The sequence below is a fragment of the Phyllopteryx taeniolatus genome, chromosome 4, assembly GCF_024500385.1.
Source record: "Phyllopteryx taeniolatus isolate TA_2022b chromosome 4, UOR_Ptae_1.2, whole genome shotgun sequence".
NCBI lineage: Eukaryota > Metazoa > Chordata > Actinopteri > Syngnathiformes > Syngnathidae > Phyllopteryx > Phyllopteryx taeniolatus.
The window spans coordinates 95,001-122,500 of record NC_084505.1 but is presented as its reverse complement, the minus strand read 5'-3'; the positions used below and the strand labels follow the sequence as shown (position 1 = coordinate 122,500).

Genomic DNA, 27,500 nt, shown 5'->3' with positions numbered 1-27,500 from the left:
GACGAAGCTGAGTTTCCGTGGAAAAAAAGAAAAACAAAACGCGGAAACAAGGTGAGGTGCCCCGAGTTGGAAGACCAACTCGAGCAATGGATTAATGAGCAAAGAACAGCTGGGAGAAGCGTCTCAAGTCACCATTCGACTAAGTGCAATAACTCAAGGCTTGCTGCCATTCCTGGAGGGTTGACGAATCGCTGGACATCCGTGTAAACAGGGCGTTCAAAGTGAAGTGAGCGGCGTGGGAGCCATGGAAGACAGATGGTGAACACAGCTTCAATAAAGTACCACCGAACTCAGTTTTGCTCCCGCTGCCTTTTTAAAAACATTGTTTTCGCGTGCATGCATGCTACCGTATGTTTTAAGCTCGCATATGTTTTACCATGCCTGCGCCCAATCATACGGTGCGCCTTATATATGTGTTAAATACAGAAATAGACCCCGTAACTGAGATTGCGCCTTTTAATACGGTGCGCCCTATGGTCGTGAAAATACGGTAGTTTGTTGAATGTGTTAGTTAACATTCATGCTTATTTCACATTTATGGTTGATTTATGGCACTCTCATTATCAAAGAGTGTCAGGTGTGTGTAATAAGGTGACCTCCCAGTCAATTCAACTGGATATTCAGCAAACATCTATCTATACAGCATTGTTTGCTAGTTCTTTACTATGCTGTGTACACACTCGCGGCTGTCAGTAATCAACAAGTGACGTGCTGCAAAAAAAAGTATTTCAGTCCAAAACCTAAAAATGCATTTTTGGGCGAAATTTCAGTGACTCACAAATAATTAGGATTTCCCTATAGTGCATACAGCATAAAAATGTTTTTAGATATTAAAACACAAATTTTTGTTTTTGGTATTTATTTGGTGGCCAAAAGTTCGGTGCATCACTAATTATTATTAAAGATGCTGCATCAAAATATTAGTTTGAGGGTGTAAATATTTATTCAAACAGATTGTAGGTATTATATTTTTACCCTAAATGATTTTTTTTTATTCAATCAAGTTATACAGGTTATTGGTCACATCAATGGTAGAAAAAGTCTGACAGTAAAATGATTTTTTTTGTATGTTTTTTTTTGAACAGGTGCGTGTACACCCTTTTATATCGACTGTAGCTGAACAGATCTATATGGGGGCAAGCAATACAGTAACATCACAAGTCCGGGAAGCGGACTGAGACAGCTTTGTGTTTAAACTTCCACAATTTAAGCAAAACACTAAACAGAACGAACGAGATATTCCTGTTCGGTTCAATTCAGAGTGGTTTGAATGTGTTTGTGTGTTCACATACATATTGAAAATGCTGACTTTAAACATTTACACTTCAAATAAGCACAAAACAGGGTATGTTCTATGAACAGCGTTTTGAAAGGGTGTATTGATATTTTCCTGAGTATTCACAGTTTAAAAGTGTCATTTCTTGTGAATTAGTATTTTCCGACTCACCTGAAAGTACTGTACGGCAGATGATTCCTCTGTTCTGTCACTGAAAACTGACTGCTCACAAAGATGCCCCCGACAGTTCTTCAAGACGTTATAAAAGGACTGAAAGTCTGAAGTTGAACAATAAGGATCAGACAGGAACAGTTCTTACATGTTAAGGCAAGACATACAGGTTCTACAAGTAATAACAATAAAATTTAATTTCTGACAAAGTTATCTCAAGGCACTTCTGATATGGAAGAAGTGTAGGACCATGCTACTTATTTATTACAGTGAAGTCAGAAAATACGGAAGAAACGGATTGAACCACGATTTAGTTCTGTATTCCGTTATGTAGATGGCACCTCTTTGAACTAACCTATTTTTATGTGAGCAACAGTAGTGGAACATAACTAAGACGTGAGTTTTGTTGTCCTGGTGCATAATATCACAAACCCAATTTCCAATGAAGTTGGGACATTGTGTAAAATGTAAATAAAAACAGAAAAAAATGATTTGCAAATCCTTTTCAACCTATATTCAATTGAATTCCAACAAAGACAAGATCATCTTTTAACTGTTTTTTTTTTTTTTTATTTCACAAATTTTAATTTGGATGCCTGCAACACATCCCAAAAAAAGCTGGGAGACTGACATGTTTAACACTCAATAAGCTCTTGGGAACTGAGGACACTAATTGGTGAAGTTTTGTAGGTGGGATACTTTCCCATTCTTGCTTGATGTACAACTTCAAATGTTCAACAGTCCGGTGTCTCCGTTGTCAGGTTTTTCACTTGATAAAGTGCCATACACTTACAACGAGAGACAGGTCTGGACTGCTGGCAGGCCAGTCTAGTCCTCGCACTTGTAGCAAATACGCCCTATGAACACAGTTGTCAACAGCACCCCCAAGAGCTGATGACCTTTGCATGCCTCATGACCCTCAACCAGCCGGTCTGTTTTCACAAGTCACAGGAAACCTGCTTTACATCAACTGGGCCATAAACTCATAAAGTCCTCCCTCCTGGCCATTCTTACTGGCCTCTCCAACAAAGACCTTTTTCTGTGGACTGATCTAATGACGAAGAATTTGGGAAACCCTCTTTTCAAATGTGACAATTCGGGACAATGGCAACAATGGATTTATTAGTTACACAGGCCACAATGGAATTATTAATCACAGACCTTTGCAGGAACTCAAATGAAGTACAATGAACCATCTGGGAGCATGGGTGGAGCACGGGCAACGCCCACTGGCATTTAAGTCACTGCAAGCTGGAAATGACTCTCCACAGTTTTACCAGGTCAAATGTCTGTTTTGATATTTTACAAACCCTGCACAAATGGTCCAAGTGTATATCATGATACCATTGTCACTAATGACTGTTTTTTCACAGGTCTTGTCAAATCTGTTTGTCAACGGAATAAGATGATTGTGTTTTACCTCAGACAAGACGAAAATGTTACATCACGGACATTATGTGTTCTTAGCCACCAAATAAGGTTGAAACACTCATTGCATATGCTAAGCATGATGTGTAAGACAATGCAAAAGATGGGAATTAATTTTAAGTCCACTGGATTTAGACCAGATAACTTTAGAGCAGGGTTCTCAAACTGACTGCCACAAATGGCCCACGAGACGATATTTTGTGGGGCCCACCTTAATATGAAATTTTAATGTTAGTGCAGCCCTCGGATTTTGCATGAATGGCACTTTTTTCTATTCTTTTTTTCCCATGCTTTTTAGAGCATTTCCGCTTTTAAATTATATTTCTTGCACTGTATGCGGTTTTATTTTTTCTCTGTTTTAAATGTTTAGAAGCTGTTTTTTTTTCTTTGTTTTTAAATGCTTTGAATCATGTAAAGCACATTGAGTTACCTTGTGCATGAAAAGCGAAATATAAATAAACTTGCTTTGCTTTGCTTTTACCGTGTTCATGGTGGGGTATATGGCTCTCGGGGCGTGACGTCGACCGGGCTTGATGTAAGCAGAGAACCATTTTTCAATGAGTGAAAGATACAGCAGCATTGCCATGGAGACTTTTCTTCTGTGCCTGGATAGGCAAACGCGGACATACGTCCCAGCGCGCTGTGTTCACAACACGTACCAAAAAAAGTGTTTTAAGTTGCTGCCCAGCGTGACATTATACGACGTATATAGGTTATGTCGCTCTCTGAATAAATCAAAGTGATGCGTGCGCGGCGAGATAAAAGAAGGGTAGGGAACTCGTTGGTGTGGTCTGCGGTCTGAGTCCGGTCGGATCTGTGTGGGGGTGGGCTGCAGTCGGGCTGAGCGCGCCGCACGTCGTGGCCCCCATCCACTCCCATGTTAAATGGAAAAAAGAAAAGGCGCTTGGATGGCAAGGCAGTGGATGGGGGTGGCGGCGCGTTCGGTCTGGTTGTGGCGTGCCCTCACGTGGATGTGGTCTGGTTCAAAGTGCAGATCGCATTGATGGATTCCTTGTTTTTTTTTTTGTTATCTCGCCGCGTAGTCTACGGGTGGAATTGATGTCAGGTTTCATGTCCTAACCCGGGCCAATTATAGGGCTGCACTGTTCTCTGTGCACCGGCTAAACACGAGACACCAAGTGAATTAAAATATATTGCACAGCTACGTGGTCAGATAGATGATTGCTAAGACAGGAAAGCCATTCACAGAAGGTGAATTTGTCAAAAACTGTATATTGGACGCTGCAAGAAAAGAAAGGTCAGTTTATCAACATCCGTCTTTCTGCCAACACCGTGGCAGAGCATATTTCTGACCTGTCATGTAACCTTTATGATCAACTGTGTGAGAAACCCAAATATTTTAGGGGATACTCAGTCGCTCTTGACGAGACCACATACATCACAAACACTGCCCAGCTCATAATCTTTGTTCGTGGTATTGATGACAATTTTGAAATGACAGAGGAGTTGCTCACAGTAATTCCAATGCATGGCCAGACCACTGCTCAGGAGATATTTTACCAGCTGTGTGATGCCATTGAGAATGCCGGTTTGCCATGGAAGAGGTTTGTTGGAATAACAACCGATGGAGCGGCATTAATGATAGAGAGGAAAAATGGACCGGTGGCACTTGTTAAAAAAAAACTGGAAGAGGAGGGTGTTGAGGAGGAGATTGCTCTGCACTGCATTATCCATCAGCAGGCCCTTTGCAGCAAATGCCTGAAGTTTAACAATGTGATGTCTGTCGTTGTGAAATGCATCAACCAAATCAGATCCAAGGGCTTAAAGCAATGAACTTTCTGTGCTTTTTTTAGATGAAATGGAGTCAGAATATGGGGATGTACTCTACTTCACCGAGGTACGTTGCCTCAGCAGGGGAGGGGCCTTGAAGAGATTTTATGAGTTGAGAGCAGAAGAGAAAGATTTTATGGAGAACTGTGGGGTGGCTGTTCCTGTGCTTAGTGATCCGAAATGGCTCATGGCCTTAGCTTTTCTTGTTGATATCATACATGAGCTTAATGTACTTAACAAGAAGTTAGAAGGCCAGGGGTAACTCGTCAGTGCAGACTATGACAACGTGAGAGCATTCTCCACAAAACTTGTGTTATGGAAAGCCCACCTCTCTCAGGCAAACCTTTGCCATTTCCCAGCTTGCAAGGCACTCATGGATGCACATCATTCAGTGGAAAGAAGTATGTTGCTGCCATTTTGAATCTACAGGAGGAATTTGATCACAGATTTGCAGACTTCAAGACGCACAGAGCCACATTTAAAATTTTTGCGGACCCCTTCTCCTTTGACGTGCAACATGTCCCTCCTGTACTTCAAATGGAGCTTATTGACCTGCAGTGCAACTCTGACCTCAAAGCCAAAATCAGGGAGGTGAGTGGAAAAGCAGACATGCTTGGGCAATTTTTAAGAGAATTACCCCCCAGCTTCCCTGAGCTTTCCCAAATGTTCAAGCGGACCATGTGCCTTTTTGGGAGGACATACTTGTGCGAAAATCTCTTCTCCACCTTGAACTTCAATAAGTCCAAGTACAGGTCCAGACTTACTGACAATCTTCAAACCATACTGAGGGTCTCAGCTGCTTCTTCCTTCAAAACAAATGTGGCTCAGCTATGTGAGAGGAAGCACTGCCAGGTCTCTAGCAGTAAAAAGTAGGCAAGAGAAGCCATGTTCAGAAAAATCCATTGACGGAGGTTAAAGAACTGTAAAATGTAACAGTTAAAATTGAACAGTGTTAATTGAACTGTTAATAAGGACATTTAAATTTGAATACAGCAGATATAGAAGACTGAAGAAACTGAAAACTGAAATGTATTACTGATTTAAATAGTTCTTAATTTGTTTATGTATTTGTTGATTGATTGATTGATAGTTTTATTAGTAGTTTTGTACAGAAAACAGTTATACAGTTAACAGTACAGTATGTTCCATCCAAATTGACTACCAAAGAAGGGCTGTACCCTATTTTCACGACCATAAGGCGCACTTAAAAGTATTACATTTTCTCCAAAATGGACGGGGCGCCTTATAGTGCGGCGCGCCGAGTTCCAAAATCTGTAAATAATGTTGTGTGACTTTAATGAGCACGGCGCTTGACTAACTGGGCGCATTTCCTGCCGACACGTTGCTTATATATAGGAAGGCGGACGTGACTGAGGACAGCGTCTCTATAGTCACCATTCGACTGAGTGCAATAACTCGGAGCTTGGCATCATTCCGGGAGGCTTGACGAACCGCTGGACATCCGTGTAAACAGGGCGTTCAAAGTGAAGTTGTGAGCGGCGTGGGAGCCATGGATGACAGATGGCGAACACAGTTTTACTAAGACGAGGAGGCAGCGCCGGGCGAGTTACGCCACAATTTGTGAATGGATTGTGGATGCTTGGGCTAACGTGTCTGCTTGCACTGTTGTTCGAGCTTTCGTAAAAGCCGGCATCATTTCTGAGGAGCCGCAACGCCAACTAGACTGACTCCGACAATGACGAGAGGGAACCTGGCGTGTTTGATTGAGAACTTGCCCAGCTGTTCATTTTGGATACAGAAGATGAGGACTTTGATGGATTTGTGGATGAGGATTGATAAAAAAATAACGTGAGTACATTGTTAAATACTTCAATAAAGTACAACCGAACTCAGTTTTGCTCCCGCTGCCTTTTTAAAAACATTGTTTCAAAACGGGCCTGGCCAAATCTTCCTTGCCGCTTCCCCTATCGCTGACCACAGACACATTCTGCCAACTCCCCAAATACACTTTTGTATGAGGGTGTGTCACCAATAAGAGGAATCAGGCAGGAAGAATTAGCATTTCTTTCTGAGCATGTGGCGAAAAACGTCACCGAGGCGCTACGGCCACTCTACTCTTTTTACTTTTTCCTCCTTTTTTCTTCAAATCAAACCGTCGACATCCTTGCCCAACTTTCGGAAGGATTGACCCGCCTGCCCATTTTTGTTCTGCGCAACGAGATTACCAAATACAAATTGGAGGATAATTGGGATAAAACTAACAGTCACCTAATTCCCAGGTCTAGCATCGCTCACTGCACATCCAGTCATCCCACACTTACAGTACGTCACAAGTTCACCCATCATTACGAATGTTTATCTATACCTTTTTGTAGTAAAGTCCTTCTGCATTGTTTCCCCAAATTCCCCTGTAGATTTTATCAAATTTTTTCAAAAATTCCACTTCCTGTTGTGTACTTTGTCTGTTGAGTGCAAAAGTAAACCGCTGTAATCGAGACCTACTATTTCCATCCATGTAGCCTTCTAGATAAAGATTGATCGAGGTTTTTCGTCACTTTTTCTAAAATTTACAAATATAAAAAGAGAAATGCTGGCCTACACGACAAATAGTTTGATAAGGACCTTCTAAAGTTTATTGGATCCCTACAAAAGTTGACACAGGCGTCTAATTCCCATCTTTTTCTTTTCCCAAATTACTTAAGCTTTTATCCAACCAATATACGTTACAAACCTTTACTACGAAGCCACTTTTGCAACGTGCAGAATGTGGCTTGGCATTGTCTTGCTATGTACACTGAAGATGTGGGTTTCAGATTAAAAGATGAATATGAGACAAAGTTCAGAATTCCATCTTTTGTTCCATGGTATTTACATCTATGTGTTAAACAACTCAGGACAGAGCATCCTTTTGTTTGAACCCTCCCACTTTTCAAGTGAACAAATGTATTGGAACATGTGACTGATGGGTGTTTCTTGTTGCTCAGGTGTTACCTTTTAGATTGATTGCTTAAATATTAGATTGTGCCTGTTTTTGTCTTTGGGTTTCACGTGTGAAAACTGCTTTTGCTGTTAAGCAAACAAAGACCAGAGAGCTGTGGGAGACAACGAAACCATTTTCATGCCAAGAGAAGAGGGAAAATCGATCAGCGCTATTGCACAAGCATTGGACATAGCCAATTCAACAATTTGGAATGTCCTGAAAAAGAAAGAAACTACTGGAGTACTGAGCAACAGACATTGAACAGGTCGGCCAAGGGTATCAACAGCAACTGATGAGAGAAACATTGTGAGAGCTGTGAAGAAACACCCAAAGACAACAGTCAGTGACATCACTCCTCACTTCCACAGGGCAGGAGTGAAGGTATCACAATCCACTGTTCGAAGATTTCGAGAGAAGAATTATACAGGCCATACCACAACAGGCAAACTACTCATCAGCAAAAAGTATCGTAAGGCCAGATTGGTACAGAGTACAGAGATGAGCCACAAAAGTTTTGGAAAAAAGTTTTATGGACTGATGAGACCAAGATTAACCTCTACCAAAGTGCTGGAAAGGCAAAAGTATGGAGAAAGATTAACTTAATGTGAACCCAAGTGCGCTTCAGCTTGAGGTCACAAACTGATGGCTGAACATTATTCTTCAGGATTTTCTGTTAAAGAGCAGAATTCATGGTTCCATCAATCACAGCAAATTGTCCAGGTCCTGAAGGAACTAAGCACCCCAAGACCATCACACGAACCACCACCATGTTCGACTGTTGGTGAGATGTTCTTTTTCTGAAATGCTGTGCTACATTTACACCAGATGTAACGAGACACACACATATAATATTCTCCCAAGAGTCTTGAGACTCCGGAACGGTGGACGACTGGTTAGAGCGACTGTCTGGTTCAATCCCCGGTCCCGCCTGTGTGGAGTTTGCATGTTCTCCCCGTGCCTGCGTGGGTTTTCTCCGGGCACTCCGGTTTCCTCCCACATCCCAAAAACATGCATGAATTGGAGACTCTAAATTGCCCGTAGGTGTGAATGTGAGTGCGAATGGTTGTTTGTTTGTATGTGCCCTGCGATTGGCTGGAAACCAGTTCAGGGTGTACCCCGCCTCCTGCCCGATGACAGCTGGGATAGGCTCCAGCACGCCCGCGACCCGAGTGAGGAGAAGCGGCTCAGAAAATGGATGGATGGAGTCTTGAGACTCATTCAGATAATTCTAATAATTCTATATATAATAATACGTTTTTATGTTCTTTTTGGTCAAGACTGGTTTTTGCCTTAGAACTCTGCCATGAATGCCATTTTTGCAGTCTCTTCTTTATTGTTGTGTCATGAACACTGACCTTAACTGAGGCAAGGGAGGTCTGCAGTTCTTTAGCCACAATTAATTCATTATGTAACAAGGGGGGTAAAAAAAAAATAATCCCCCACACAGTGCCAGTTTTTAGTTTTATAGTTTTTTTCCTTAATAAATGAAATCATTTAAAAACAGCATTTTAAGTTCACTTTGGTTATATGTGTCTGATATTTACTTTTGTTTATGATCCTGAAGTGGGGAAACGATGCAAAAACATAAGAATTTGGGAAGGGGGCCAATACTTTATATTGTAATGGCTATCGACTCTTTGGCCACAGAGGGTGGCCTGCCCTGTTTTATATTTTGACCACTCAGCGAACCCCCAACATTCCTGAGCTAAGGCCACAAGTCGGCAGGATGTCTGTCTTGACTCACATGGACACTTAAAGAGGAGTGATGACTGTTCAACAAAGAACAATTCCCCTTTTGATCTCCAGTCAAAAGGCTCTCAGCAGATTGATAAGAAACAGACATCCCTTCATACTTGGCAAATAAAGATTATTCTGATTCAATCAACCTACCACGCATGTTTTGGGGATGTGGGAGGAAACCAGAGTACCCGGAGAAAACCCACATAGGCGCGGGGAGAACATGCAAACTCCACACGCGCGAGGCCGGGATGAGAACAACGGTTCTCAGAACTGTGAGACTTCCCTCTCCCGAGCCACTTCATCCAGCTCTTCCGGGGGGGATGCCGAGGCGTTCCCGAAAGACGTAGTCTCTCCAGCGTGTCCTAGGTCGTCCCGGGGTCTACTCCCAGTGGACGCCTTATGTGTGACTGATGAGCGCTCCGCTTGACTGACTAGGAGCATTTCCTTCCGACACGCTGCTTCTACAGAGGAAAGGCAGACGTGACTGAGTACAGCATGCGGACGTAAAGAGGGAAGGGTGCGCGTGAAGGACGACGGTAAAGGCACGGCCCCAGTAGGTATATAGTGCCGGGGTGTGCATTGTGCAAAACAACATCGGTTTGGCTAAGGCCAAAAGGCACCTCCGAAGAGACATACTTATGAAGCACAGTTTAAACTGCAAGCTGTCAGTTACGCGGAGGAACATGGGAATCGAGCAGCCGTGAGAGAAGTCAAGATCAACGAATCCATGGTTCGCAAGTGGAGGAAGCAGGAAAACGAGCTTCGCCAAGTCAAGAAGACGAAGCTGAGTTTCCGCGGAAACAAGGCGAAGTGGCCTGAGTTGGAAGACCAACTCGAGCAATGGATTAATGAGCAAAGAACAGCCGGGAGAAGCGTCTCTACGGTCACCATTCGACTGAGGGCAATAACACTTGCAGAAGAAATGAAAATCGAACATTCGTCTTTGTGCTTTCGTTTTATGAAACGGCACCATCTATACATCCGGGCAAGGACTACCGTGGCGCAGCAACGTCCGGCAGATTACAAGGAAAAGCTGGCCATCTTCCGCTCCTACTGCAGTAAAAAGATTGCCAACACACAAATCACCAACATGGACGAGGTGCCGCTCACTTTCGCCATCCCGGTGAACTACACTGTAGAGACGATTTGGACGTCACCGTCCCTGTTGATCCCTAAATTCCTTTCAATTGTACTTTGAGGAACATTGTCCTTAAACTGTTCGACTATTTTCTCACACACTTGTTCACAAAGAGGTGAACCTCGCCCCATCTTCGCTTGTGAATGACTGAGCAATTCAGGGAAACTCCTTTTATACCCAATCATGGAACCTTCCTGTTCCCAATTAGCCTGTTTACCTGTGGGATGTTCCAAACAGGTGTTTGATGAGCATTCCTCAACTTTCTCAGTCTTTTTTGCCACCTGTCCCAGCATTTTTGGAACCATAAAATTCTAAGTTAATGATTATTTGCTCAAAACAATCAAGTTTGTCAGTTTGAACATTAAATGTCTTTGTCATGTATTCAATTGAATGTAGGTTGAACATAATTTGCAAATCATTGCATTCTGTTATTATTTATGTTTAACACAACGTCCCAACTTCATTGGAATTGGGGTTGTATGATTTGACCTGGTCATAACCACCAGTCTTTTCTTCCTTACGTTCTACTGTTGTGTATTCAAACTGGGGAAAAATCCAAACTAATGTGTCAAAGTGGAGTTGAATTTTCCCTTGAGGGACAAATATTGCAGCATTGGAGGAGGTCAATGCATGCAGCATGCCGAGTGGCATTGTAAATAGTTGTTAAGTGTGTATATTCGGGATGTCCCGATCCAACTTTTTCACTTCCAATTCAATACCAATATTGCAACCTTGAGTTTTGGCCAAAACCAATATCAGTCCGATCCGATTACAGCAATAATCATACATACTTATTTTGTAGAACGGAATGTTAGAAAAGGCTTGATCAAGTGATTTTACTCAGACAGAGAACAATAATCAGCAACAGTAGGTATACAAAACAATTATCCATTTATTATTAACCAATGGGTTACATAAAGTAACTGCTCTGCACGTCTTGACCTATGCACGCCATGAGATACACACACAGTAACAAAGAAAGTTGAAGTCACGATCGAATATTGGATGGACCGGCCCAGTTCATGTGCGCTGTGGGGAGCCAACCAGCTGGCAACGGAAATTTCATGTAACCAGATGATTAATAATAACTAAATAAATGAATTTGACGCTCTTTTGGACCATAATTCAAAGAGTACCGTATTTCGACGACCATAAGGCGCACTTAAAAGTCTTACATTTTCTCCAAAATGGATGGGGCACCTTATAATGCGGCTCGCCTTATGTGTGCACAGAGTTCCGAAATCTATAAATGTTGTTGTGTGATGAGCGCTCCGCTTGACTGACTGGGAGCATTTCCTGCCGACACGCTGCTTATACAGAGGAAAAGCAGACGTGGCTGAGGACAGCATGCGGCCGTTAAAGGGGGAAGGGTGCGCGTGAAGGAGGACGCTAAAGGCACACCCCCAGTAGGTATATAGCGCCGGTATGTGCATTGTGTGTTTGGCTAAGGACCCCCGAAAATGACTGTGGTCAAGCCAGCCTCCACTCGTAAAGTAGCAATCAAGCCAGCCGCCCCTAATTTTGTTCATACTAGGCATTACGGTAATAAGCACCCAACTCGCAGCGGAAGCCACCTTCAAAATAAAAGCTTCCCAATAATACGGACGTCAATGCTCTTCGAGTAAGGAATGCAACCAGCAAGGTTAATTTGAATCTTGAGATGCATTTAAAAAATGTGTTTATTAGTTTTCGGAGACTTTTATTTTGAAATACAATATTAGATCTTCATCAAAGCTCTTAGTGGAGTCCTTGGTGGTCTGTCACACAGATCTGGACTTGTCTTGTGATACCAAAGGGATTATGTTGGGGTGACTTTGGCTCAGTAGGTAGAACAGGTTCGAATCCCTGCTATGACTGTCCGCATGTCGAAGTCTCCTTGGGCAAGACACTGAACCCTAATTTGCTCCCAGTGGGCCTGGCAGCGCCTCGCATGGCAGCAGTCGCCCATTGGTTTATGAGTGTGTGTATGTGTGTGTGAATGTGAGGCTTTGTAAAGCACTTTGGGCACTGTGATGATGTAGATAAAGTGCTATGTAAGTGCAGTCTATTTACCATTTATTTTTCCTAAGATATAAAATAAAATAAATATTTTAATGTATCTCAAGATTCAAATTAACTTTGCTGGTTGCATTCCTTAACCGAAGAGCACTGACATCCGTATTATTGGGAAGCTTTTATTTTGAAGGTGGCTTTTGCCGCGAGTTGGCGACCTATTACCGTAATGCCTTGCATGAACAAAACCGCTGGCTTGATTGCTACTTTACGAGTGGAGGGTGGCTTGACCGCAGTCGAAAACGGCACCTACGAAGAGACACGCTTTACGAAGCACAATTTAAACTAAAAGCTATCAGTTACACGGAGGAATATGGGAACCGAGCAGCCGATTCAAGATCAACGAATCCATGGTTCGCAAGTGGAGTAAGCAGGAAAAAGACGAAGCTGAGTTTCCGCAGAAACAAGGCGAGGTGGCCCGAGTTGGAAGACCAACTCGAGCAATGGATTATTGAACTCTAACCGCTGGACATCGGTGTAAACAGGGCGTTCAAAGTGAAGTTGCGAGCGGCGTGGGAGTGATTGACGACAGATGGCGAACACAGCTTTACAAAGACTAGGATGCAGCGCCGGGCGAGTTACGCCACAATTTGTGAACGGATTGTGGATGCTTGGGCTAACGTGTCTGCTTGCACTGTTGTTTGAGCTTTCGTAAAAGCCGGCATCATTTTTAAGGAGCCGCACGGCAACGAGACTGACTCTGACAATAAGAGGGAACCTGGTGTGTTTGATGGAGAACTTGCCCAGCTGTTTATTTCGGATACAAAACATGAGGACTTTGATGGATTTGTGGATGAGGATTGATCAAAAAATAATGTGAGTACATTGTTAAATACTTTAACTACTTTAAATACTACCCCCTCCTTGAGCCGTCACCTTATCGTGGTGGAGGGGTTTGTGTGTCCCAATGATCCTAGGAGCCAAGTTGTCTGGGGCTTTATGCCCCTGGCAGGGTCACCCATGGCAAACAGGTCCTAGGTGAGGGACCAGACAAAGCACGGCTCCAAAAACCCCTAGGATGAGAACAATAAATGGTTTCAGGTTTCCCTTGCCCGGATGTGGGTCACCGGGGCCCCCCTCTGGAGCCAGGCCAGGTGGGGCTCGAAGGCGAGCGCCTGGTGGCCGGGCCTGCACCCATGAAACCCGGCCGGGCACAGCCCGAAAGGGTAATGTGGGTCCTCCTTCCCATGGGCTCACCAACTGTGGGAGGGGCCATAGGGGTCAGGTGCAGTGCGAGCTGGGCGGTGGCCGAAGGCGGGGACCTTGGCGATCCAATCCCAGGCTACAGAAGCTGGCTCCTGGGACGTGGAATGCAGGGAAGGAGCCCGAGCTGGTGTGTGAGGTCGAGAAGTTCCGACTAGATATAGTCGGACTCGCCTCCACGCACAGCTTTGGCTCTGTTACCAGTCCTCTCGAGAGGGATTGGACTCTCTTCCACTCTGGAGTTGCCCGGGTGAGAGGCGTCGAGCAAGTGTGGGTATACTTATTGCTGGAGAGCGCTCCCACTGGTGACTCCATCGTTCTACTGGGGGAATTCAATGCTCACGTGGGCAATGACAGTGAGACCTGGAAGGGCGTGATTGGGAGGAACGGCCCCCCTTATCAGAACCTGAGCGGTGTTCTGTTATTGGACTTGTATGCTCATCAATGATTGTCCATAACGAACACCATGTTCAAGCGTAAGGGTGTCCACACGTGCACTTGGCACCGGGACACCCTAGGTCGCAGTTCGATGATCGACTTTGTGGTCATGTCATCGGACTTGCGGCCGCATGTCTTGGACACTCGGGTAAAGAGAGGGGCGGAGCTGTCAACTGATCACCACCTGGTGGTGAGTTGGCTCCGATGGTGGGGGAAGATGCCGGTCCGATGTGGCAGGCCCAAACGTATTGTGAGGGTCTGCTGGGAACGTCTGGCGGAATCCCCTGTAAGAAGGAATTTCAACTCCCACCTCCGACAGAGCTTTGCTCATGTTCCGGGGGAGGCGGGGGACATCGAGTGCGAGTGGACCATGTTCCGCGCCTCCATTGCTGAGGCGGCCGACCGGAGCTGTGGCCGTAAGGTGGTTGGTGCCTGTTGTGGCGGCAATCCCCGAACCCGTTGGTGGACATCAACGGTGAGGGATGCTGTCAAGCTGAAGAAGGAGTCCTATCGGGCCTTTTTGGCATGTGGGACTCCTGAGGCAGCTGATGGGTACCGGCTGGCCAAGTGGAATGCAGTTTTGGTGGTCGCTGAAGAAAAAAAACTTGGGCATGGGAGGTGTTCGGTGAGTCCATGGAGAAAGACTTCCGGACGGCTTCGAGGAAATTCTGGTCCACCATCTGACGTCTCAGGAGGGGGAAGCAGTGCACCATCAACACTGTGTATAATGGAGATGGGGCGCTGCTGACCTCGACTCGGGACGTTGTGAGCCGGTGGGGAGAGTACTTCGAAGACTTCCTCAATTCCACCGACACGCCTTCCCATGAGGGAGCAGAGTCTGGGTTCTCTGAGGCGGGCTCTCCTATCTCTGGGGTTGAGGTCAATGAGGTGGTTAAAAAGCTCCTCGGTGGCAAGGCCCGGGGGTGGATGGGATTCGCCCGTAGTTCCTCAAGGCTCTGGATGTTGTAGGGCTGTCCTGGTTGATACGCCTCTGCAACATCGCGTGGACATCGGGGACAGTGTCTCTGGATTGGCAGACTGGGGGGTGGTCCCCCTTTTTAAGAAGGGGGTCCCGAGGGTGTGTTCCAACTACAGGGAGATCATACTCCTCAGCCTCCCTGGTAAGGTCTATTCAGGGGTGCTGGAGAGGAGGGTCCGTCGGGAAGTTGAATCTCAGATTCAGGAGGAGCAGTGTGGTTTTCGTCCTGGCCGTGGAACAGTGGACCAGCTCTACACCCTTGGCAGGGTTCTCGAGGGTGCATGGGAGTTAGCCAAACCAGTCTATATGTGTTTTGTGGACTTGGAGAAGACGTTCGACCGTGTCCCTCAGGGGGTCCTGTGGGGGGTGCTTCGGGAGTATGGGGTAACGAAGCCCCTGATATGGGCTGTTCGGTCCCTGTACGACCGGAGTCAGGGTTTGGTCCGCATATCCAGCAGTAAGTAAGGGCTGGACTCCGCCAAGGCTGCCTTTTGTCACCGATTCTGTTCATAACTTTTATGGACAGAATTTCTAGGCGCAGCCAAGGCGTAGAGGGGGTCCGGTTTGGTGGCCTCAGTATTGCATCTCTGCTATTTGCTGATGATGTGGTTCTGTTGGCTTCATCAAGCCGTGACCTCCAACTCCCACTGGAGCAGTTCGCAGCCGTGTGTGAAGCGGCTGGGATGAGAATCAGCACCTCCAAATCTGAGACCATGGTCCTCAGTCAGAAAAGGGTGGCGTGCCCTCTCCAGGTCGGGGATGAGATCCTGCCCCAATTGGAGGAGTTCAAGTATCTTGGGGTCTTGCTCACGAGTGAGGGAAGAATGGTACGGGAGATTGACAGGTGGATCGGTGCAGCGTCTGCAGTGATGCAGACTTTGTATCGATCCGTTGTGGTAAAGAAAGAGCTAAGCCGAAAGGCGAAGCTCTCGATTTACCGGTCGATCTACGTTCCTACCCTCACCTATGGTCACCCACGAGCTGTGGGTCGTGACCGAAAGAAAAAGATCCAGGAGCCAAGCGGCCGAAATGAGTTTCCTCCGCAGGGTGTCCAGGCTCTCCCTTAGAGATTGGGTGAGAAGCTCGGTCATCCGGGAGGATCTCAGAGTAGAGCCGGTGCTCCCTCACATCGAGAGGAGCCAGATGAGGTGGCTGGGGCATCTGAGTCGGATGCCTCCCGGACGCCTCCCCGGTGAGGTGTTCCGGGCATGTCCCACCGGGAGGAGACCCCGGGGACGACCCAGGACACGCTGGAGAGACTACGTCCTTCGGCTGGCCTAGGAACGCCTCGGGATCCCCCCGGAAGAGCTGGATGAAGTGGCTGGGGAGAGGGAAGTCTGGGCGTCCCTGCTAAAGCTACTGTCCCCGCGACCCGACCTCGGATAAGCGGTAGAAAATGGATGGATGTTAAATATTTCAATAAAGTACAACGGAACTCAGTTTTGCTCCCGCGCCTTTTTAAAAACATTATTTTAGCGTGCATGCTACCGTATGTTTTAAGCTAGTGTATGTTTTACCATCCCTGTGCCCAATAATACGGTGCGCCTTATATACGTGTTAAATACAGAAATATACCCCGTAACTGAGACTGTGCCTTTTAATTTTCATGACCATAAGGCGCACCGTCCTTATGGTCATGAAAATACGGTAGTTATTAACCTCAAAACCTAAAACTCAAAATATTAACAAAGACAAAAGGAACGCAGTAAGGACTGCCATCTACACACCCAGGGGAATTCAGTCATAAGGTGTAAGTACACACCTGAAATGCAACGTAAAACGATGAGCTGCAATCACAGAACAAAACGGTGATGCAGTATGTGTTAAGATGCATAAAAACAAACCATTTATGAAAGACCTAGCCTATCTGCCTGCTCAGTTGCTTCTTATTCTCTCTCTGTGTTTACTGGTTGGAAGGCTCATTCACTCAGTCGCTCTCATTTAGATTTCATCCCTTTTACTGGTCCTAGAAGAGATGCAAGGTATATGGAACCAGCACGACACTACAGTATATAAAGCATTCACCACGGTGTTGCTTTTAAATGGAGGAGGCTGAGATTAAGTGGTTCATGTAGTTTAGTGCTTCTCAATTGTTTCACACAAAGTACCACCTCCAAAAATACTTGGATGTCCAAGTACTACCAGAATGACCATCCTTAAAATGCAGTAGCGTCATAGTCAGTATTCATAAACAAGCCAGGTATATTTCTTAAAAAGTATATTTAATATCATTATCAGCCACTGTAACATTATACAGTTAGAACATTAACTGTTATTAAATAGACAAATTTACATAAGTAATGAATTAAATTCAAATATTTTGAACACAAAAATTAAATAAAAATGGTACGTAAATAAATATTTGGAAACAAAAGAATTCTACATTTCTTCAATGCAACTGTGTTGAACGTAGTAGTTATATAAAACTGAACTGTACTCAACAAATATACTGTATTGGATTACATTTAAAAAAAAAGAAAATTGAGAAGTTAAAGCCACTGTAACATTGTCTACATTTTGAACATTTAATTCAGGGAATGTCACATACCAATAGAGGGAGCCGGCATAACACTCGTGGTACCCATACCACACTTTGACAATCACTGAACTATAGACAATTTGAGTGTCACAGTCCTCTTCGGAGTCCCCTCTGGAACATGCATGCTGGCCTATGATAGACAACAGAATATGGATATACACCTTCTTGAAGTTTTACTGACATGACATATTGTGCCGAAAGATTGACTAAGGCAGACACACAACGCTCCACAATTTATGAAATATTCGATATATTGACATCATGCACACTAAACTTTTGGCCAAGACACCCTGAACTAAGATAAATGAAATGTATCTAATTAATTAATTAATTAAAGATGTGGTAACAAATTGCATCTTGTAGCTATACATAAGTCATTTTGCAATATTGCAGATTTTCCCATTTTGTCTAGGCCTAATACACACTTTGGAAGGAAATTACTGATTGTTGTGGTTGCTGATGATCCCATGTATATAGGTAGGATGGGGCATGTACAGACAAATCAATAAGCTGTTTATTCATCCATATTCATTTACTAGCAGTCACCTCAAAGACAATAAAAGGTTGATTTCAACCAGAAAGTAACATAATCAGTAAGCAGGTTGACAAATAAAGAAAACATTTGGTCATTTTTAACAATGCTATTTTTCAACTCTGTTAAATGGAGGCAGCTAACACAACGAGGTTATAGTCGGCACTTCGCGCCATTCGCAAGGAAATTAATGTTAGCCAAATAAGCATCACAAAGTTTCAGACATAACTTACCATTAGATCACTAGGTCGTTCATCTTTGTTGAGATCCAGCTGTTGAGGGCAAGACTCACTGCGGCTTGTGCTGGCAATGGACTCCTGTGTGGCAGTAGCCAAACTCAAACGATCGCCAAATATCTCCATTATCTTCTTGTGGGTGGCGGCTACTTCCCTGAGGGAATTATTTGTTTTTATTTATTTTTTTTACATTAATTTTTTTTTTTTTTTTAAATCCCTCAACTTCCCAGCACCACCTTTTTGTTTTGGAGGTTGTTTTAGCTTGTCTATCTTAACTTTGGTCCGGCTGACTATCTATCAGCAGGTTTTCGTACCGTTAGCTGAAGAGTGATTGACAGGTGATAGTCAGCCACAACAACCTGGGTAAATAGGTGGGACAGAAAAACGTGGCCATAATTTGATTGGCTCAGCATAGACTAGTAGGCGAAAACAGGTACAGTACATACATGTTATGCCAATCACAACGATGGGCCCTCAAGTCTCACATCTCACAGTGCATAACAAGCACCCTGAATACGTTATAGTCGTGCACATTGTAGTTGTATATTATGGCCAGTGTACTACCATCGTATCTGCAAGCGGCTACATTTTGAGTCAAGTACTGTAGATGATAAAAAATGACTGCGAGTAGCCAAATTTATGAAAAAATGTATTACGGTAATATTTGTGTTTCCTGTGTCTTTATTTTCATCTTCATTTTAGTTTAGTTAGTATGGTCTACTCCTGGGGTGTCAAACACATTTTTGTCGAGGGCTGTTGGTAAGGTTTCCCTCAGACAGCTGTGATGACTATGAAATCATATAAATGTTTCATCGCCTGATCATAGTATTAAATATACACAACAAAATTATGGATAATTAGTTTTCAAATCAGAAGTCAAGGTTAATAGTTTGTTCAACTACTGTAAAAAGGGGTTTGGTAACCCCCCCCCCCCCAAAAAAAAAGCAACATCTCAACATTATTTATCAGAATCAGAATCATCTTTATTTGCCAAGTATGTCCAAAACACACAAGGAATTTGTCTCCGGTAGTTGGAGCCGCTCTACTACAACAGACAGTCAATTTACAGAACACTTTGGAGACATAAAGACATTGACAAAAAACAATTGTGCAAAAAGATGCAGAGTCCTCTAGCACTTAGAGCAGTTCGAATGACTAATATTGCAATAGTCCGGTGCAATGACCATTGTGCAAAGGGCGCTGAGACTTCAAGGATTGTATGCGGTTTAAAGTGACGAGTATTACATATTACGATGTGAAATTCTGGTAGAGATTTTAGCAAGAACAATGAAAGTTGATGCAAATTATGTACTTTCACCAGCCACACAAAATGATGTGCCGGGCCGGATGTGGCCCCCAGGCTGCGAGTTTGACATGCCCGCTATTTGGTTTAATTACAGTGGGTATGGAAAGTATTCAGACCCCGTTAAATTTTTCACTCTTTGTTATATTGCAGCCATTTTCTAAAATCATTTAAGTTCATTCTTTCCCTCATTAATCTACACACAGCACCCCATATTGACAGAAAAAAACGGAATTGTTGAAATTTTTGCAGATTTATTAAAAAAGAAAAACTGAAATATCACACAGCCATAAGTATTCTGACCCTTTGCTGTGATACTCATATATTTAACTTGGGTGCTGTCCATTTCTTCTGATCATTCTTGAGATGGTTCTACACCTTCATTGGAGTCCAGTTGTGTTTGATTATTCTGATTGGACTTGGTTAGGAAAGCCACACACCTGTCTATATAAGTTACAGCTCACAGTGCATGCCAGAGCAAATGAGAATCGTGAGGTCAAAGAGTTGAGAGACAGAATTGTGGCAAAGCACAGATCTGGCCATGGTTACAAAAATATTTGTTCGATGACTCTATGAAATATCTATAGGATAATAGATTCTAAAAAGATTAGATTGTGACAGCCCTACTCAAATACTGAAAGATTCGATAGCAGAGTTAGTAGAACTTGTGTGTGTTCATCCATCCCTTTTCCTCTTGCTGTTGTTCATTAACTGTTTGATTATTTTGGAACTGTGAGTGTCGCATCGTGATCAACGATCTCCCTCATTGTCGCTCACTCGTCTCTTGTTCATTATTATGTCTCATCATCGCCTCAGTATAATACATTTCCCAAAAATATTCTGTAAAATAAAACTATAAAAGACTTGCAGGGACGACTTGTGGTTAACATTCCTCACTGTGTTAATGTATTTTTAACTTTTTAAGTGTTAAAAAAGAACAGTTTGACATGCCCGCTATTTGGTCTAATAACAGTGGGTATGGAAAGTATTCAGACCCCCTAAAATATTTCACTCTTTTGTTATATTGCAGCCATTTGCTAAAATAATTTAAGTTCATTTTTTCCCTCATTAATGTACACACAGCACCCATATTGACAGAAAAAAACAATTGTTGAAATTTTTGCTGATTTATTAAAAAAGAAAAACTGAAATATCACACAGCCATACGTATTCAGACCCTTTGCTGTGACACTCATATTTAACACGGGTGCTGTCCATTTCTTCTGATCATCCTTGAGATGGTTCTACACCTTCATTGGAGTCCAGCTGTGTTTGATTATACTGATTGGACTTGATTAGGAAAGTCACACACCTGTCTATATAAGACCTTACAGCTCACAGTGCATGTCAGAGCAAATGAGAATCATGAGGTCAAAGGAACTGCCTGAAGAGCTCAGAGACAGAATTGCGGCAAGGTACAGATCTGGCTAAGGTTTCAAAAAAATTTCTGCTGCACTTAAGGTTCCCAAGAGCACAGTGGTCTCCATAATCCTTAAATGGAAGACGTTTGGGAGGACATCGGGGTCAGTACCTCTGGGGTGGAGGTTTGGAATTTACTAAAAAAAAAAAAAAACACCTGAAGGACTCCAAGATGGTGAGAAATGAGATTCTCTGGTCCGATGAGACCAAGATAGAACTTTTTGGCCTTAATTCTAATCAATGTGTGTGGAGAAAACCATGCACTGCTCATCGCCTGTCCAATACAGTCCGAAGTCCAATACCAGTGGAGCATGGTGGTGGCAGCATCATGCTGTGGGGGTGTTTTTCAGCTGCAGGGACAAGACGATTGCTTGCAATCAAAAGGAAAGATGAATGCGGCCAAGTACTGGGATATCCTGGACGAAAACCTTCTCCAGAGTGCTCAGGACCTCAGACTGGGCCGAATGTTCACCTTCTAACAAGACAATGACCCTAAGCACACAGCTAAAATAACAAAGGAGCAACTCTGTGACTGTTCTTGAATGGCCCAGCCAGAACCCTGACTTAAACCCAATTGAGCATCTCTGGAGAGACCTGAAAATGGCTCTCCACCAACGTTCACCATCCAACCTGGCAGAGCTGGAGAGGCTCTGCAACGAGGAATGGCAGAGGATCCACAAATCCAGGTGCATCATTCCCAAAAAGACTCATGGCTGTGTTAGCTCAAAAGGGTGCTTCTACTAAATACTGAGCAAAGGGTCTGAATACTTATGGCTGTGTGATTTTTCAGTTTTTCTTTTTTAATAAATCTGCAAAAAAAAAAAATTCTGTCAATATGGGGTGCTGTGTGTACATTAATGAGGAAAAAATTAACTTAAATGATTTTAGCAAATGGCTGCAATATAACAAAGAGTGAAAAATTTAAAGGGGTCTGAATACTTTCCATACCCACTGTATGTAGAGCCAAACACCACCAGCATTCTCTGTGCCATCTTCCAGATTTTGGGAAATTTGTCTGCGCTTAATGAAGCATAAAATTCATCCAGTTTGAGAGTTGAACTCTTAAAACAGTATCACATTGGAGATCAATCGGTTCCATCTGCAGCTCACGTGGGACTGTTTCAGGGTCTTGTGTGACTGAATCTTGGATGGCAGATAAAGGCGTTTTGCTGGAACTGCAAGCTTGATTTTAACCGCTGAGCTGTAGCCATCAGTTCCTGCGTTGATTGACTGTGAGCATAATCAGCATACTTGGTTGAAAAGTGACGGCTGATGTTATATTCTTCTAAAACCGCAATGGTTTCTTAACAAATTAGACATACAGCCTTTGACCGACTTCAGTGAAAAAGTATTTAGTAGTCCATTCTATATTAAACACTCGGCACTCACTGTCGACTTTTCTTTGGCCCGCTGATGGTTGAAGAAGGGTCCAGAGCAGTAGCAGAGTAAAAACAGAACAGCCAAAGTCAAGTCAATGTATCACAGTACCTACTGTGCTACCTGGTGGAACCACTGGGCATTACAGCACAACATGGTGGAACCACTCGGCATTACAGCACAACATGGTGGAACCACTCGGCAGTACCGGACAAGGTCAAATGAATGTAGTCATGATTTTGATATGATGTGGCAGATTCTCTACCAATCTTTGGCGCGCCGAATTGAAATGATCAATGGGCCGGATGTGGCCCGCGGGCCATAATTTGCCCACCCCTGCATTAGATAATGCTTGTTTTGGGCTTTGGTTTTCACATGTGAAAACGTCATTTGCTGTTAAGCAAACGAAGACCAGCGAGCCGTTTATTGGAGAAAAGAAAACTTTTCTGAAGCTGAGAGGAGGGAAAATTGATCAGAGCTATTGCACAAACATTGGGCATAGACAATACAACAATTTTGAATATCTTGAAAAAGAAAGACACTCCTGGTGTACTGAGCAATAAACATTGAACAGGTTGGCCAAGGGTATCAACAGCAATTGATGAGAGAAACATTGTGAGAGCTGTGAAGAAACACCCAAAGACAACAGTCAGTGACATCACTGCCAACTTTTAGAGGGCAGGGGTGAAAGTATCACAATCCACTGTTCGAAGACAGAGAGAAGAAATATACAGGCCATGCACAAAATGCAAACTACTCATCAGTAAAAAGAATCAGAAGGTCAGATTGGATGTTGCAAAGAAGTACGGAGATGAGCTACAAGCTTTATGGACTGTTAAAACCAAGATTAACCTCTACCAAAGTGATGGAAGCGGACCCGATACCGAAATGCTCCCCGGTCTCGTTTGATCTTGGAAGCTAAGCAGTCGGTCCTGGTTAGTACTTGGATGGGAGACCATCTAGGAATACCAGGTGCTGGGGTTGGGCAGTGGGCCAATTACCTGCTCCCGTAAAAAACTACAGATTACTGAAACCCCAATTGCGGCCGAATGTGCCTCATGGCATTGAGAGCTTTCACTAACTAACTAAAGAAAAGTATGGATAAAGAAATTATCTGCTTATGATCCAAAACACACAAGCTCATCTGTGAAGCATGGTGGAGGTAATGTCATTATTACAATTTATGTATGCTGCCTTAAATTCCCTTTGAACCATAGTTGCTCCCTGGACCGTCTCCATTTGGGAAAACTTTCTCTTCTCTGCCCCGTGTGTGTGAGGCAGAGCATTCTGGATGCATTGCATGGCTTTTACTGAGTGCTGATTGGCTGTGCATAGGTAACCAAGCAGTTGATGCTGTGGGCGGGACAATGCTGGAGAGAGAAGTCACAGACAGAGAGGCTCGTAGCAGCTGCATCAGAGCCAAAATAAACCAGTATTAAATTATCGACCGGCTGATTAAACGTAGGCCGATGCCAATATGCTTCAAAATGCCAAATATCGGCCCCGATTATCAGCCGGGCCGATTATCGGTCTGTCACTAGTTTTTAAGTGCGTAAATAGTTGTTAAGAATGTTGTGTTCTTGGAAGTTTATCACAGTGTTAGTGTGTTCATTCACTCCTTTTCCTCTTGTTGTTGATCGCTAACTATTTGGCTCCGTGAGTGAGTGTCACATCGCGATCAATGACCTCCCTCATTGTCACTCACTTTACAAGTCAATGGACAGATTTTACTATTGCACTTTGAAATACTGTTCAGCAAATCACAGTACCTCTTGTTCACTGTGATGTCTCATCATCGTCACAGTATAATAAATAATTTTAAAAAACATCTACAGAAGACTTCCATGGTGAGTTGTGGTTAACACTCCCCTTGTGTTAATATAATTCGAACCTTTTCAAGTCTTTATAAAAAAAATTTTTTAAAAATGATTATTTCAACTTTTAACACTACACACGCCAACACTGGATGTATTACTTTGAACAACAGACATTTCTTCATCGGCCATTTAGCAGACACTTTAATCCAAGCTATATTGAATTGCTTTGACAGCAAACTCAAGTGCATGATGTCTGAAAGAAGTGACTAAGAACAAAGTAATTTCATGCTAAAGGCAATTAGGACAGTAAATGAACAAAAATTTAACAGGTGAAGGGTAAAAATACAACTGGGATGAAGCCTGGTAATAGGCCTCATATCTGGATTCTGAAATCCTGATCTTGTGGTATCTGGACCAGAGTAATCCTATCCGACAGTTCTTTAAAAAAAAATAAAAAAAAAAACAGGACAAAAGATACAAGATTAAGTTGATCTGGGATCCCAAAAAAAAGGGGTGGGGGATTAACAAATCCAGATCACTCTGATCCAGATTACTTTTTTTGAAAAACTGGGCCCAGGAGAGACTTTCTAGATGTTTTTTTCTTGACTGTCTACAAATTGCTTACTTAGATTTTCTGTTGTCGATTTATATGGCATGGTCTGAAACAGTTTTTTGTGCCTTGAAATAACTTCCATTAAAAAAATGACACTGTGGAAATAAAATGTAACATTATATTTAACAAGTACGTGTACTTTTTAGTTTATTTGGGGATTTGAGAGTACCTGCAGGTGAGGAGAACTGAATTAGGACGCTGTTGCAGCCCAGAGTGATAATGAATGACTGCTTCCCCACTCTGCTGCATTCCGTCTCCCTAGAAACCGAACACTTGAAGACACTTGCATCCTCTCCTGAAAAGAATGGGATTAAAAGGTTACATCAGACAAACCTTTAAATTTACAAATGTAAACATACAGGTTTGCGAAAGTGCTATCCACAGAGTATCTAAATGTTTTATATGAGAAATTTGAGATGTAAAATACTGCAGTTTAAAGGTTAACCAACATTTTTGTGAATGTAGAAATTGCAACGGCGTATACTTACGGCATAGTACATGTTATTTAACATTCACTTTACGTTTCATTAATTTGATAAATTTCAGTTATCACAACATTTAATGCCAAAATTTATTGAACGAAACCAAAATTGTTAACCAGCATTTGAGTCTAGCGGTGGGTATAGGTGAGGGTAGGAACGTAGATCGACCGTTAATGTAGATCGCCTTTCGGCTGAGCTCCATCTTCACCACAATGGACCGATACAAAGTCCGCATTACTGCAGACGCAGCACCAATCCGCCTCTCGATCTCCCGTTCCATTATTGCCTCACTCGTGAACAAGACCCCTAGATATTTGAACTCCTCCACTTGGGACAGGATCTCATCCCCGACCTGGAGAGGGCACTCCACCATTTTCCGACTGAGAACCATGGTCTCAGATTTGGAGTTGCTAATTTTCATCCAAGCCACTTCACACTCGGCTGCGAACCGCTCCAGTGAGAGTTGGAGATCACGGCTTGATGAAGCCAACAGAACCACATCATCTGCAAAAAGCAGAGATTCAATACTGAGGCCACCAAGCCTCTACGCCTCGGCTGCGCCTAGAAATTCTGTCCATAAAAGTTATGAACAGAATCGGTGACAAAGGGCAGCCTTGGCAGAGTCCAACCCCCACCGGAAACGAGTCAGACTTACTGCCGGCAATGCGGACCAAACTCTGACACCAGTCGTACAGGGACCGAACAGCCCGTATCAGGGGGTTTGGTACCCCATACTCCCAAAACACACCCCACAGGATTCCCAGGGGGACACGGTCGAACGCCTTCTCAAAGTCCACAAAACACATGTAGACTGGTTGGGCGAACTCCCATGCACCCTCGAGGACCCTGCCAAGGGTGAAAAACTGGTCCACTGTTCCGCGGCCAGGACGAAAACCACACTGCTCCTCCTGAATCTGAGATTCGACTTCCCAACTGACCCTCCTCTCCAGCACCCCTGAAAAGACCTTAACAGGGAGGCTGAGGAGTGTGATCCCCCTGTAGTTGGAACACAACCTCCACCCCAGAGGTACTGACCCCGATGTCCACACGATGTTGCAGAGGCGTGTCAACCCACAACATCCAGAGCCTTGACGAACTCCGGACAAATATCATCCACCCCTGGGGGCCTTGCCACCGAGGAGCTTTTTAACCAACTCGGTGACGTCAACCCCTTAGATAGGAGAGCCCGCCTCAGAGACCCAAGAATTCAGTGGAATTGAAGGTCTTCGAAGTATTCTCCCCACAGACACACAAGGTCCCGAATCGACCCATCCCCACTATACACAGTGTTGATGGTGCACTGCTTCCCCTTCCAGAGATGCCAGATGGTGGACCAGAATTTCCTCGAAGCCGCCCGGAAGTCGTTCTCCATGGCCTCACCGAACTCCTCCCATGCCCGGGTTTTTGCCTCAGCGACCACCAAAGCCGCATTCCGCTTGGCCAGCCGGTACCCATCAGCCGCCTCAGGAGTCCCACAAGCCAAAAAGGCCTGATAGGACTCCTTCTTCAGCTTGACGGCTGTTGTTGTTTCCACCAACGGGTTCGGGGATTGCCGCAAACAGTCACCGACCACAGCTCTGGTCGGCGGCCTCAGCAATGGAGGCACGGAACATGATCCACTCGGACTCAATGTCCCCCGCCTCCCCTGGGACGTGGGTGAAGTTCTGCCAGAGGTGGGACTTTAAACTCCTTCTGACAGGGGATTCTGCCAGACATTCCCAGCAGAACCTCACGATACGTTTTGGCCTGCCAGGTCGGACTGGCATCTTCCGCCACCATCGGAGCAAACTAACAACAAAGGGGTGATCATTTGACAGCTCCGCCCCTCTCTTCACCAGAGTGTCCAAGACATGCGGCCACAAGTCCGATGACACGACCACAAAGTCGATCATCGAACTGCGACCTAGGGTGTCCTGGTGCCAAGTGCACGTATGGACACCCTTATGCTTGAACATGGTGTTTATTATGGACAATCAGTGATGAGCGCAGAAGTCCAATAACAGAACACCACACGGGTTCTGATCG

The 27,500-nt window shown here is 44.1% G+C and overlaps 1 protein-coding gene across 7 annotated transcripts in view; it reads right to left on the bottom strand.

Annotated features, from left to right (window-relative positions):
• Positions 1-27,500, bottom strand: part of carm1 (coactivator-associated arginine methyltransferase 1) — a 200,798-nt gene that overhangs the window by 159,010 nt on the left and 14,288 nt on the right. For 6 of the 7 annotated variants that reach the window (XR_009788317.1, XR_009788318.1, XM_061771988.1 and 3 more), the window contains 2 exons: positions 25,163-25,288; positions 1,448-1,554 (listed from right to left, as the gene is read on the bottom strand). Coding sequence is in view for 4 of the 7 variants with exons in the window: in XM_061771988.1 (XP_061627972.1) it covers positions 1,448-1,554; positions 25,163-25,288 (233 nt within the window). In the remaining 3 variants the exon portion in view is untranslated. Of the gene's footprint in view, positions 1-1,447; positions 1,555-25,162; positions 25,289-27,500 lie in introns of those variants that run through there. The other variant, XM_061771991.1, reaches the window with a different exon arrangement.